This window comes from Sorex araneus, chromosome 8, assembly GCF_027595985.1.
Source record: "Sorex araneus isolate mSorAra2 chromosome 8, mSorAra2.pri, whole genome shotgun sequence".
NCBI lineage: Eukaryota > Metazoa > Chordata > Mammalia > Eulipotyphla > Soricidae > Sorex > Sorex araneus.
Window position 1 is genome coordinate 46,871,183 of NC_073309.1, and position 13,901 is coordinate 46,885,083.

General features: G+C 60.3%; 2 protein-coding genes across 2 annotated transcripts; both read left to right on the top strand.

The window, feature by feature from the left end:
• The first annotated feature begins 5,158 nt into the window (after nucleotides 1-5,158).
• IRGC (immunity related GTPase cinema) lies at nucleotides 5,159-9,337 on the top strand. Its single transcript, XM_055145187.1, has one exon. The coding sequence runs from the start codon at nucleotides 6,528-6,530 to the stop codon at nucleotides 7,920-7,922; it is 1,395 nt and encodes a 464-aa protein (XP_055001162.1). The 5' UTR covers nucleotides 5,159-6,527; the 3' UTR covers nucleotides 7,923-9,337.
• A 667-nt stretch (nucleotides 9,338-10,004) lies between these two features.
• LOC101555438 (interferon-inducible GTPase 5-like) lies at nucleotides 10,005-13,776 on the top strand. Its single transcript, XM_004621416.2, has 2 exons — nucleotides 10,005-11,329; nucleotides 12,115-13,776. Exons 1-2 carry the CDS (start codon nucleotides 10,783-10,785, stop codon nucleotides 12,723-12,725), a joined length of 1,158 nt encoding a protein of 385 aa, XP_004621473.2. The 5' UTR covers nucleotides 10,005-10,782; the 3' UTR covers nucleotides 12,726-13,776.
• Nucleotides 13,777-13,901: the final 125 nt, after the last annotated feature.

Consider the following 13,901-nt stretch of genomic DNA (forward strand, 5'->3'; position numbering starts at 1 on the left):
AGGGGCTGCAGATGTGGACAGACCCAGGGCAAGAACTGACTGTGTGCATCTTAGTTACATCTCCGGTCCCTCCTTTGCTGTTTTTGCTTTTTTTGGTTTGGGGGCCACACCTGGCTGCGCCCAGAGACTATTCCAGGCTCCATGCTTAAGGGGTGACCCAGGGTGGTGGGGGGGACCCTCTAAGGTGCCGGGGATCTACCTGGAGTCGGCTGTGTGCGTGCACCTTAAGCCCTAGCCCCTCTCCCATTCGACTCTGCGCTACTTTACTTTTGTCTTTTCTCTCACTCACTCCTCTCTCTCTCTTCCCCTCAAGACCCTCCCCAGGAAACCCCTTTAGGAATTTTGGGTTAACAACTAGGTCTATCTGCTCCCATTATTTTCCCAGCAGCCACTCAGAGATGAGTGCAGTCCATCTGGAGGGATCCATGCACATCTGGAGGGAACACTCAACAGCGTGCAGGAATTCCGAGGTGTTCTCCCAAGCCCCGAGGTGCAGCGCCCGCTTCGCTCCCTCGACAGCACTTCTGGGCAACGCTCTGAGTCATTCAAGTCCCGCCTTGTCATGGCCCTGTGGTCCCCCGATTCTAAGGGCTGCCTGCGGATGTGCGCAGTGAATTTGGTAACTGACATTTCCTTTTTCTGTGTCCCACGGTGACAGAGGGCAGGGAGCTTCCTTGTGTCTGGAGGGCTGAGGACTATGCCATTTCCACATGTCATTACGCATCTTTTACATTTTGTGGGTTCTTTGGGGGGGAGCGAGGTGGGGCCACACCCGGGGGCGTTCAGGGATTACTCCTGCTTCTGTACTCAGGAATCACTCCTGACAAGCTCAGGGGACCTCATGTGGTGCCAGGGATCGAATCTGGGTGGTCCGTGTGTGAGGCCAGCACCCTCCCCATTGTATCATTGCTCCCTTGTTTGTTTTTGTGCCAAATTTTCCCTTCAACACTAAAGAAGCTGGAAAAAAAAGTTTACAAATTCTAAAATGGTTCTATGAAAACATGTTATTTTGATTTCATCTTCTTTATTTCTACCCAAACAGAATATATTATCATTTTATTTCTGCCAATGTCAATTAGTAATTATTTAGATAGCACTCAATTAAAAAAGAAACTGTGAAAATGATCCCTCTCCTGTGAGATATAAAGAAACAAAGCAGGAGTGTAACAATGCCCCAAGGTGACATAAACGGAGAAAGAGACTTCAGTAGGAAGCTGACCACCCGGAGGGAAGGGAAGGGACAGGACTGGGTGGGCAATGGTGGGGGAAAGTGGACACTGGCAGAGGGTCTGGTGATGGAATGTGTCACACACGAAACCCTGTCATTAACAGGATTGTAAACCCAGTGCCTTGGGAAATGTGCGAGCACCTGGCACACAGGTGTCCAGGAAGTGTGTATACGTGGTAGTATACGTGGTACACAGGTGTCTAGAGATTGTGTATACCAGGTGCACAGGTGTCTGGAAAGTTGTGCACGAGGTGCGCAGGTGTCCAGGATGTGCATGTGCCTGTCACACAGGTGTCCAGAAGTGTGTGCACCTGGCACACAGGTGTTCAGGAAGTGAGTAAGCCTGTTGCACAGGTATTCAGGAAGTGCATGCACCTGTTGCACAGGTGTTCAGGAAGTGTGTGCACCTGGCACACCGGTGTCCAGAAAGTACATGTGCCTGTCACACAGGTGTCCAGGAAGTGCATGTGCCTGTCACACATTTGTCCAGGAAGTGTTGTGCCAGTCACACAGGTATCCAGGAAGTATGTGTGCCTGTCACACAGGTGTCCAGGAAGTGTGTGTGCCTGTCATACAGGTATCTAGGAAGTGTGTGTGCCTGTCACACGGGTGTCCAGGAAGTATGTATACATGTCGCACAGGTGTCCAGGAAGTGTGTGTGCCTGTCACACAGGTGTCCAGGAAGTGCATGTGCCTGTAACACAGGTGTCCAGGAAGTGCATGTGCCTGTCACACATTTGTCCAGGCAGTGTGTGCACCTGGTGCACAGGTGTCCAGGAAGCGTGCATTGTAGCGGTGTCACTAGGGCTGCAGAGATGGGGAAAGTGAGCTTGTAAGAAAGGCAATCACAGGACTGGAGTGATAGTACAGCAAGGAGAGCACCTGCCTTGTTCACAGACAAGCTGGGTTCGATCCCCAGCACCCCATATAGTCCCCAGTGCCACCAAGAGTAATTTCTGAGCACAGAGCCAAGAGGAATCAAATTGAAAAAAAAAAAAAAAGAATGACTGTTTGGGCCTATCTCATTGCTGGGGCTTCCCTTCCTCCTCAGACACACACACAGACGCACACATGTGTGGACACACACGAGAGCTACAATGAATATTTGAGCTCTAGGTAACTCAACAGCCTTGTCGGTGGAACACACACGCAGACATGAGGCAGGGAGGAGGGTGGGTTGCGGGGTTTCAGGATGGGAAAAGGTGCCTTCGAAGCTGCAGGAGCTGCTTCTGACTGACACAGTCTCAGGTCTGGCCCTAGCCGTGCTCCTGGGAACACAGGTGAGAGAAGCGGGTTCCAGCCCCAGGAAAGGAGCCATAGCCCTGTGAGGCCCGTGCAAGTGCTGAGTGCTCAGTTCCCGGGATTTACAGCCTGGAGGCACCCCTGTTCCACGTGGAAGTGCTCTTCCAGGCCCCATCTCAGCCACAGCTCCCTGTACTGGGATACTACTCCTAGGCCAACTGCTTTTCTTCTCCACCCCTCAGAGTTCAGCTCTGGTGCCCCTTCTTCCAGGAAGCCCCTGGTGGCTGCCCCAGAGGGGAGGGGTAGGTGCCCCAGTCAGTGACTAGGGCTGGATCTGATGTCCCTGGAGGGCAGAGTCTGGTGGCCTCACCCTTGCTGTGCCCAGGATGGGGCCTGGGGAGAGGAGAAGAGCATGACCGGGTGGAGGCCAGGTGCAGCCTCTCTCTGGCGGTGCCACCGGCACGGTGCAGACAGTGACCTGGCACCCCCTGGGCTGAGGCCATCTTCCTTCCCTCCTGCCTAGAACCCCGAGTTCAGATGCACTCCCAGTGGACAGCTGGGCACTTGGGCCTCGGGCAGAATGAATGTGGGTCCCCCTGCACATGGCGCTCAGTCCATCATCTCTGAGCTCTGGGGTCTTTCTTTGTTGTTTTGGGGTCACACCCGGCGGTGCTCAGGGGTTACTGCATTGGCTTTGCATTCAGGAATCATGTCTGGTGGAGCTCAGGGGACCCTATGGGATGCAGGGGATCCACCCCAGGTCACAGGTCGGCCGTGTGCCAGGCAAGAGCCTTCCCTGCTGTGCTATTGCTCCTGCCCCCGTGTGGGTCTGACTTGCTTTTCTGGAACCACCTACAGCCTCTGAGCTGAGGGTCTGTCTTTCCTCCCGACTTGTGGGCAGGGGGAGGAGTCTGAGCTGTGTTTGGGGTCTGGGAGTGTCTGAGAATGTGTCCCCCACCATTCTGTCACTCCCTGCTCCCCTCCTGTGGGCTGTGGGACTCTGAGGGGGGGAAGGGGGAGCTCTCCATGGCTAATGGCCCTGCCTGAGAGCCTGGGCTCACCACCATGGCTGCTGTAGATGCGAGCACCATGGCCTTTGGGGTACGCACACAGGAAGTCAGGGCTGGGGTGGAGGGGAAGTTGGGGTGTCCCCCACTGTGCCCGGGTGGAGGTGTCCCTGTAGCTGGCCCCTCCCCCGCCCTGCCTCTTTCCAGTTTGCTGTTTCTTCGGGATTCACTAGCATCCTGCCCGGCTCCCCTTCTTTTCTTGGGGAGTCCCTTCCCTCACCCCGCCTCCTTCTGGGAAGAAGAGGGGGAGGAGGAGGAAGAGAGGAAGGAGACAGGAGGTGTCTAGGAGGGTGAGGGCTGGATGTGGGGGGGGTTCAGAATAGGGGTAGAGCGCCCCCTGCTGTCATGATGGGCAGCCCTGCCCACCGCCCCTCCCCGCCCAACTCCTCCATATCTGCTTAGTCATCACCTCCTGAGGTGAGCTGGTGAGCAGAGATGGCCACAGTCCCCAGATTGGGGGGTGGGGGACTGGCAGGGGCAGTGACCCTCCCCCCGATGTCAGGCTGTAGACTGGGGAGTTGGTCCCTGAGGGGTATGGGAGGGTTTTGGTGAGCAGGGATGGGGCTTTGAGTCAGTTCCAGGTTAGAAGGTCACTCTGGCCCCCCTGAACAGTAGGGGGTGGGGTGCCTGGCCTGGGGACCCGCCCCCTGACATCACCAGCACATTATTGCACCCAGCCCAGCTGGCCAATAGGCTGCGTGTAGCTGCCATAATGGGTCCTAGCAACGCGCTTGGGCCTGGGTGAGCGGGGACCCCCCAGCGGGGAGACTGAGGGAAGACGGAGAGCTCGCAGGGCGGGTGAGTCCCCTGGGGGTAGGGAAGTCAGCCAGGCCAGCCCCCATTCCCGGCCCTCTGGGCTGCCTCCCTTGTCGCTGAGACCCATCCGGGGTCCCAGACTCCTACCTGGGGCAGGTGGGGGGCAGGGATGGGGGACAGCTCTCCAGGAGTCCTGCTCACTGGTGCTGGTGTGAGCCGCATCCCCACCCAGTCTGGAGACCCAGACGTGTGAGCCCCTGCTGGTCCCGGGGGCCCCCAAGGCGGCGGATGGGGGGAACCCAGAGAAGAGGACCAGCAGGGCTGGAGCGATAGCACAGCGGGTAGGGCGTTTGCTTTGCACGCGACTGACCCGGGTTCGATTCTCAGCATCCCATATGGTCCCCCAAGCACTGCCAGGAATAATTCCTGAGTTCATGAGCCAGGAGTAACCCCTGTGCATCTCCAGGTGTGACCCAAAAAGCAAAAAAAAAAAAAGAACCAGCTTTGGGGATCCCCCAGCGGGGGGACAGATGAGAACATCCGTTACCATGCCAGCCTTCATCCAGCCCAGGGACCCCCCAGACAGAGACAGGGCTCACATCACTGTGACCCTGAGCAGGGCTGGGGGGCGCGGGGTGATCACCCAGGGAGCACTGTGGCAGGAGTAGCTCAGAGAGGGCAGGGACTTGGCCAACAACCGCCCAGCTGGGGTGTGGCTCAGTGACAGGGAGACCGCCCCCCTACCCCCCAACACACACACAGACACAGAGCAGGGTCAGACCAGTTTAATCCCTGGAACTGCAGACAGCAAGAAAAAGTCAACATCTGTTGAGACAATTAATACACACTCAGCCAGGAATAAATCTCCATGGACCTGTTTATTTTTTAGTGAGGTGGGGGGGATCACACCTGTGGTGCTCAGGGCTTACTCCCAGCTCGGTGCTCAGGGATCATTCCTGGTGGGCTCAGGGGACCAAATGCAGTGCTGGGAACAAACCTGAGTCGTCTGCATGCAAGGTCCACACATTACCTGCTGTGCTCTCTCCGGACCCCTAGTCCCTGTAACTTTATTGTTGGGGATTTTTTCTTTTTTTTGGGGGGGGGTGTTGGGTCATACCTGTGGCGCTCGGTTCTATGCGTGCAAAGCCTTTGCTCTGGTGCGTTGGTCCAGCTCTTGGCCCTGAGCCAGGAGCACAGATAAGGGTGAGGACAGTGTCCTAAAGGAACTCTCCTCCCCCGCGGCCCCTGAGCGAGCGTTGGAGGAGCCGAGTGAAGAAGACTCTTGGCCTGGGTCAGTCAAAGCTGGTGATGGAGCCAGGAACGGGAGCCCAGGCAGGCAGCTTGGGTCTGGGGTTCAGAGCTGGACTGGAGCATGGCCCTTTGCAGACCTGGCCGTGTAACTGCCGGGGCTCAGGGACAAAGATTCTCAGGGGTGAGGGGTGAGGCAGGGGACTTCTGGGAGGTGGCTCAGGTGGCGAGCAGGGGCCTGGCCTGGGGGCAGCTCTGAGCTCCATCCCCAACTCCATGCCCCAACACCACTGGGTGGGCGAGCACTATGCTCCCCGCTCCCAGCCAAAGAGTTGGGGGGAGGGGGGCAGGAAATGAGGCTCCACTGAGCTGATGACTCGCACGCACGTGAGGCTCTGGGTTCCAGCCCCGCAGCTGCAAACCCAGAAACGATCAGAACAAGCTTAGTGTCAGCAGAGCGGGAAGCTAAATGCGGGCACCCCAGGTGACCCCTAGAATGCGCCCCATTCCTAGACTCCTCCTCCGTGCCTGGGAGGAAGGCATCCCGGGAAACAAAGAGGCCCAGAGAGGTTCCTTCCTTGTCCAGGACCATGCAGCAAACCTGCCACCTTGGGAGGTGCTCTCCTAAGTCCCCCTCCCCTGGGTTTACAAGCACGGGGGCCCCGGGGTAGGGAGTGAGGGTGGAGAGACAGTAGGGGTGTGAGGGCACTTGGCTTGCACACGGCTGAGCCTGTTTCCGTCCCCAGCACCATATCGAGTCCCAAGCAGATAGCCAGGAGTGACTCCTTGAGCACTGGTGGGGTGTGACCCAATACCTCCCCCCCCAAAAAAAACGAGCACCCTGAGATGTGGAGGAGGAGAGGACAGAGGTCTGGAGGGGCGACCCGTGTGCAGTGCCCCTTCTCACCACCCCCTCTCCACAGACGCTGAGGACCGCGCCCTGGACACTCTCCCACCCCCCACTGCCCTCTGAGCGCCAGGGGACCATGGCGACGTCCAAGCTGCCCGCGGTGCCAGGAGAGGAGGGAACCACCATCCTCATGGGCAAGGAAGAGCTGGAGGCCCTGCGCAGCGCCTTCGAGGCGGGCGACCTCCCCCAGGCCGCCTCTCGCCTGCGGGAGCTGCTGGCCTCCTCGGAGACCACCCGGCTGGAGGTGGGGGTGACGGGTGAGTCGGGCGCCGGCAAGTCGTCCCTCATCAACGCGCTGCGAGGCCTGGGGGCCGAGGACCCGGGCGCAGCGCTCACGGGCGTGGTGGAGACCACCATGCACCCGTCTGCCTACCCGCACCCGCAGTTCCCCGACGTGACCCTGTGGGACCTGCCCGGGGCCGGCACTCCGGGCTGCCCAGCCGACAAGTACCTGAAGCAGGTGGACTTTGGCCGCTACGACTTCTTCCTGCTGGTGTCGCCGCGTCGCTGCGGCGCCGTGGAGACCCGCCTGGCCTCTGAGATCCTGCGCCAGGGCAAGAAGTTCTACTTCGTGCGCACCAAGGTGGATGAGGACCTGGCGGCCACGCGCAGCCAGCGGCCCTCGGTCTTCAGCGAGGGCCTGGTCCTGCAAGAGATCCGCGAGCACTGCGTCGAGCGGCTGCGGGCGGCGGGCGTGGCCGAGCCCCGCATCTTCCTGGTGTCCAACCTCTCACCCTCGCGCTACGACTTCCCGCTGCTCATGTCCACGTGGGAACACGACCTGCCGGCCCACCGGCGCCACGCGGGGCTGCTCTCGCTGCCCGACATCTCCCTGGAGGCCCTGCAGAAGAAGAAGGACATGCTCCAGGAGCAGGTGCTCAAAACGGCACTGGTGTCGGGCGTCATCCAGGCCCTGCCCGTGCCCGGGTTGGCGGCTGCCTATGACGACGCCCTGCTGGTCCGCTCGCTGCGCGGCTATCACCGCAGCTTCGGCCTGGACGACGACTCGCTGGCCAGGCTGGCCGAGCAGGTGGGCAAACAGGCGGGCGACCTGCGCTCCGTCATCCGCTCCCCGCTGGCCGTCGAGGTGAACCCCGAGACCGTGCTGCGGCTGTACGCCCGCTCCTCGGACGGGGCCATGCGCGTGGCGCGCGCTTTCGAGAGGGGCGTCCCCGTGTTCGGCACGCTGGTGGCCAGCGGCATCAGCTTTGGCACCGTCTATGCCATGCTGCAGGGCTGCCTCAACGAGATGGCCGAGGACGCCCAGCGGGTCCGCATCAAGGCCCTGGAGGAGGACGAGGCCCCCTCCGAGGTCAGCCTGGAGGCGGGCGGCGACGTGGGCGTGGAGAAGCATGGCCTGGGAGAGTCGGGCAGCGAGGACGCCCCGCTCTCGACCCGCAGGAAGCTCGGCCTCCTCCTCAAGTACATTCTCGACAGCTGGAAGAAGCGAGACTTGTCGGAAGAGAAATAGAGAAATGCCTGCCTCCCCCCTTCACCCCCAGCCAAGCTTTAAACCAAACCGACTGAATGAACCAAACCAGCTTCTGTGGTGAACACAAGAGTAGGGGTGTGTGCGGGGGAGGGACACGGGGGGATGCAGCAGGCAGGGGGCTGGTATTCTCTGGGGCAAAGTGAGGAAAAGAGGAAGTTGGGGAGGCCCTGAGTGAGAGGAACAAAGAGGACAGTGGGGAAGGTGTTGACTTTGCACAGGGCCGACCCTGGTTCAATCCCCGGCATCACTAAAGGTCCCTGAGCACCGCCAGGCGTGGCCCTCCCTCCAATATAAAACATCATCTCAGGAAGATGGTGAGGCACTGGCTCAAGGATTGAGGTAGCGGCCATGGGTTCTATTTCCCAGCACTGCTGGGAATGGCAGGTGTGAACTCCCTCGAACCTGGGGAGACACAATGGGGTGGGGTTCCCAGGGATGCCTGGAATCTCTCTGGTCCCCAAGTGGTCAAGGGGCACAAAGGGGACTGGTGAGTGGAGTTGGGTTTGAGTTTCATGCCCTTCCTGACAACCCCAGTCTCCCAAAGGCAGAGGGGCAGGCAGCCAATCGGTGCCCGCAGCGGGCACAATGGTGCCTAGCAACAGGCCAAACAGCTGTCAGGACACACTGGCTAAGTGGCGGTGGGTGAGGATGGCTGGGGTGGGAGGCACTGGGACCCCCTCCTAGCCCGAGGAAGACGGGAGGAGAGAGGGAGCAGTGAGGGAGGACAGGGGTCTGTGAGCACGGAGGAGAGAGCCAGCAGAGGGTGCTTCCCATCCACCCGCGGCCAGGCTCGGGAGGTTGTCGGGGTTGGGGTGTCCCTGCTGGCTGAGACCTAGGGCCACCCGGCTGGGGGGGTGAGCACTCGTGGTGTCCAAGGGTGGGGGGCGTTGGGCAGGATGTGGGCATGAGCAACCCTCTGGGTGAGATATGGTATCTGGCCCACGCATCCCCGGGACCCCAAGCTTAGTGTATGGGGGGTGCCCCCAGGTCTGACACACTTGTTCCCACCCTTCTCACCTGAGTCATGATGACATGTGTTCATTGGGGACAGGACAGAGTTGCCTCAGGTCACCTGTGACTCAAGATGGCTCAGGGGAAGTTTGAGTTCCCCAAACTTCAGCAAGGTGGCCCCTGCCCACCCCCCACCCTCGTCCCGGTGGGTGCTCACTCTGGAGTTTTCCAGAGCCCCTGCTGGTTCCAGCTGCACTGCCCTGGGCTCTGGGAAGGTGACTTCCTCATCTGGGAGATGGAATGGTGCCAGTGCTCTCTGCTCAGTGCTCGGCAAAGGGATCCCTTCCTTCCTGTAGGCTTCCCCATAAGGATTCTTGGGGTTCACCTGGGCCTTTCTGCACCCTGGGGGTGGAGGCATAAACAGATCAGGGAAATCGCAGGACACCCCCTCACCCAGTGCGCAGGACATGGCCCCTTCGTGATCAGTTCCCAAAGGACTGGAGAGAGTGCCAGGGGAGTAAGGTGCATGCTTGCCAGGTAGCCAACCCTGGTTTGATGCCCGGTACCACAGAAGGGTCCCTGAGCACAGAGCCAGGAGTCAGCCCTGAGCACTGCCAGGGCTCCCCCCAAAAGCCCAAAAACTTTCTGTGGCACCCGTAGAAAAAAGATCAAGGCCTGGCCACCAGCCACCAGTCCACGTCCTCCCCATGGCCTCTGCCTGCCCCTCGCCACCAGCTGCCTCCGACCTTCCCCCAACAGCAGGACAGAGAGGGCTGTGGGCCACCCCGGGTGCGAGCCACAGGTAAGGATTCTCAGCCCGTGAGGAAGACGTGCCAGGCCCCCAGCTCCAGTCAGTGCTGACGGTGGGCCAGGGAGGGCCGGGGGTCTGACCACACCAGGCCCTGGAGCTGTGCGGGGCTCGGCAGGGCACGGCCAAGCATCAGAGCAGCCGGTGGGGCTGGGGAGAGGGCAGGGGTGCGAAGGTACCTGCCGTGCATGCAGCTGGCCTCAATTGACTTCCTGGCACGGCCAGTGCCTTCACCGCGGGCACTGGGGTGGGACCCAAACTCCCCCACCTTGTCAGAGAGAGGGAGGTGACTCCAACCCACCCACCCCCCCAGCCTCTGAGCCTAAGGTTCCACTCTGTGAAGCGGGTGTCTGTAAACTTTGGGGTGGCCAGCCCCTCAGGGAGGGGTGTTGTGGCCTTCATTGCTGCCTCTCACAGGCGCGTTGCTCGGGGAAATACCTAAAAGGGGCCTAGGGCCCGGAGTGACAGCTTAGCAGAGAAGGTGCTCACCTGGCATGTGGCCAACTGGGTTCAATCCCCGGCACCTCGTAAACAGGAGTGACCAGAGTGCAGCGCCAGGAGTCAGCCCTGAGCATTGCTGGGTGTGGCCCCCCACAAAACAAGACTTCAAAGCCAGGACTAGGAGACTTGAACCCCTTTTGCTATATCCACATGTAGGAGGTGGACCCCCTAAAGCCGCGGCCTGCTGTCCCCTCTAAAAGGCCATCTGTGTCCAGATGGGGGGGTGAGGGGCCCCTCCAGGGAAGGCAGTTGGCAGCGATGATGGCTACAGGCCTGAGCCCCAATCTTGTTACACTCTGGGGTGGGTATTGTATTTTCTAATTCCCATGGCAGTGCTGGGGACGGGATTCAGGGCTTCGCGCCTACAGTGCTCCACCGCTCAACTCCGTCTCCCATCCCAATTTCTGGTGATTCTACAACAGTCGGGACACGCCAGGGAGGGAGAAGGGGAAAAGCCCCGGGTGAGAATGCCCCTTCCCCCGTAGAAGGTCACCCGGCCCTGGAAAGTTCGCCCCGGGGGTCAGGCAGCCCCCGGAGAGCCCGCCCAGCCTCAGTCCGTCCAAGCTGCTGGAGTTCTCGATGAGTGCCAGGGCCCTGATGGAAACTTTTGAGGTGGGGTCACTGCCCGCAGTGGCCGCCAAGCTGCAGGCCACCCTCCAGGCGCTGGAGAACGTCCAGCTGGACATCGGCATTACTGGCAGCCCAGGCTCAGGCAAGTCGACCTTGGTCAATGCCCTCCGAGGGCTGGGAGACGAAGACATGGACTCGGCCCAGACGAGTGTGGTGGAAACGAAGGTGGCCCCGACCCCGTACCCTCACCGTCAGTACCTCAACGTCGTCATCTGGGACCTGCCGGGCATCGGCCCCGCCTCCTTCCAGGCCGACAAGTACCTGCAGCAGGTGCTGCAGAAGCCCTATGACCTGCTGCTCCTCCTCTCCGCCGGCTGCTTCCCCGACAGCCTGGCCCAGCTGGCCTGCCGCCTCGGGGAGCGGGGCACGCACTTCTGCCTCGTCCGCTCCAAGGTGGACGTGGACGTGGCCGCCTCGCGCAGCCGCCGCCCCAGCACCTTCTCGGAGGACGCCGTGCTCAGTCAGATCAGGAACGACTGTGCTAAGCGGCTGGAGGGTGAGGGGGACAGGCTCCTGGGTGGGGGTGGGGCAGAATGCAGGGTGGCCCAAGATGGCACTGGGGAGAGGGGCGGGCCCCAGGTGGGTATACCTGTCATGGCTGAGAGCAATTCTCAGGGACCTGGAGCCAGTCCGTTGCTTTTGCGTTTTTTTGGGGGTTTTTTTTTTTGAGCCACATCAGGCGATGCTTCTGGCTCTATGCTCAGGAATTACTCCTGGTGCTGCTTGGCTCCATACAGGTCGGCCGCACGCCAGTCCAATGTCTTACCTGCTGTACTATTTGCTCCGGCCTGTCAGAGGCTTTTCTTCTTTTTTTTCTTTTTTGAGGACTAGGGGATGTGGTTCTCCAGCAAAGCTCAGGAAGGTCTGGGGGCCACTCCTGGTGAGACTGCTAGTTGGGCCTGCTGGTCCGATACTGGAGCTTCGAGGAGCTGTTGGGACCACCAAGGTCATGTCCTCAGTTCTGTCACTCGGAGATCATACCCGAGGCCACGTGCCCTCCCCAGCCCTGCTGCCACGCTTGCCTTGGTGGGAAAAGGGTCTGTTGGCCTGTGTGTGTGCAAGGCGGAGAGTGGACAGGCTGTGGGGGGTGGCTAAGGGCACCCGACACAGGGACCCCTGGGCCAGACACCGTTTTTGTGCTGTCCCCAGGCGCTAGATCGAGTTAGCACCTTACTCGTAGGAGAAGCCCAAGGCTTTGGCCAGAGACCATATGGGATCTGAACTCAGGCCATCACGGGCTCTGTCATGGAAACCAACTGACCGGTGCTCTTGCCCCTGCAGCAGAGGGCCTGAAGGACCCGCGGGTCTTCCTGATCTCCGCGTTCAAGCTGACCAAGTACGACTTCCCGCAGCTGCAGGAGGCCATGGTGCAGGGGCTGGCGGGCCACAAGCGGCACGCGCTCCTGGTGGCCATGCCCACTGTGTCCCAGGGCATCATCGAGAGGAAGGCAGAGGCGCTGCGCCAGCACATCTGGCTGGTGGCCCTGGTGGCCTGCAGCATCAACCAGAGCCCAGTGCCAGGGGTCAAGGACGTCGAGTGTGACCTCGCCCTGCTTGCCCGCTGTCTGCAAGGCTACCACCGCAGCCTGGGCCTGGACACAGGCTCCCCGGGGGTGGCCGAGGGTACCTGCACCTGCATCAGCCAGGTGCAGGTGGCTAAGCTGCTACACCAGGCCTCGGGGGTGATGGCCTCGGCCTTCACCCGCGAGCTGCTCCAGGTGCCTGTCCTCCGCTGCCTCACCACCCGGGGCCTCTCCTTTGGCACCATCTACCAGATGCTGCGCCTGTCGCTGGACACAGCCATCCAGGGGGCTCGGGAAGCGCTGCTTCAGGCCTCCGACCGCCCTCAGCACCAGCTCGCGGACGGTTTCAGCCCCTTGGGCCTGGCTTGAGCCTGTACGGGCGAGAGGCAGCTGCTAATGGCTGAAAAGGACACAAGCTCTGTCCATCCATCTGTCCCCAAGCTGGCAGGGCACAGGAAGGAAATCTGCAACTGAGCCAGGCTGTCTTGTGCTTTTGTGTCCAGGCCTTCAGCCCTGTCCGCCGCTGAGGCCACATCCCTGCAGCGAGCAGACCCCAGGGAAGCAGGAGAAGGGACACAAGACACTGTATTCTGGAAGGTGTAGATGTGTGTGTGTGTGGGGGGGGGGGGTGCAGTTCTTGCAGCCCAGCTCTGGGAGCACAGCCCAGCTTGACTGGCCCTGAGGATCCAGACCCCGCCTGGTATCAGCATGTGGCAGTTCTCTTCGGCCCAGGTCTCCCCACTTCCACCCCTCTCTGGGAAGCCTCCCGTCCACTGCTGACCAGGTCTCCTTTGAATGTGAGTGCTTTCCTCTGGGAGCCCTCTGCACCCCAATGACCTCTACCTTTACCTTAAAAGTCCCTGAGATGGCCCCAGCTGGGAAGAAGTAAGGTGAGCAAATGGCCTGGGGGGAGGGGACCTGAGGCACGGGCTGGTGGGGCTGAGCGGTATGACTGGTCGTGGGGGCAACTTTGGGGCACATGGGTGACATTCTTTGGGGAACACTCAATCAGACTTGACTCAGTGATGTCAAGGCGTATCACACAGAGTGTAGGGTGAACCCAAGGGTTAAGGGCTGGTTCTACCTATAAAGTTGTTAGGGGGGCCACATCTGGCAGTGCTCAGGGATCACTCCTGACTGCACTTGGGCGACCCTCCCCACTGTACTATCTTATCTGGTCCTGAAGTTAAAACTTTTGTTTCTGGGTCACACCTGCCAATGCTCAGAGCTTATTCCTGGCTCTGCACTCAGGAAATCATTCCTGGCAGTGCTCAGGGGACCAGAGGGGATGCGGGGACTGAATCCAGGTTGGCCATGTGTAAGGCAAGCATCCTCTCCGCTCCCCCTTGTACTATCACTTGGGCTCCCTGAAATGAAGTTTTTTGTTTGGTTTTTGGGCCACACCTGGCAGTGCTCAGGGCTTGCTCCTGGCTCTTAGCTCATGAATCACTCCTGGCAGGGCTCGGGGACCATAGGGGTGCCAGGATGGAACCCGCTGCACTATCTCTCCGGCCCTGAAGTTCAAACTTTTAAGGAAGAGGAGAC

Bases quoted from the DNA above. Each gene is read 5' to 3' on its own strand.
- IRGC (XM_055145187.1), top strand. From the start codon at position 6,528: ATGGCGACGTCCAAGCTGCCCGCGGTGCCAGGAGAGGAGGGAACCACC.
- LOC101555438 (XM_004621416.2), top strand. From the start codon at position 10,783: ATGAGTGCCAGGGCCCTGATGGAAACTTTTGAGGTGGGGTCACTGCCC. The intron at 11,330-12,114 runs GTGAGGGGGACA...TTGCCCCTGCAG, and splicing joins CTGTGCTAAGCGGCTGGAGG to CAGAGGGCCTGAAGGACCCG.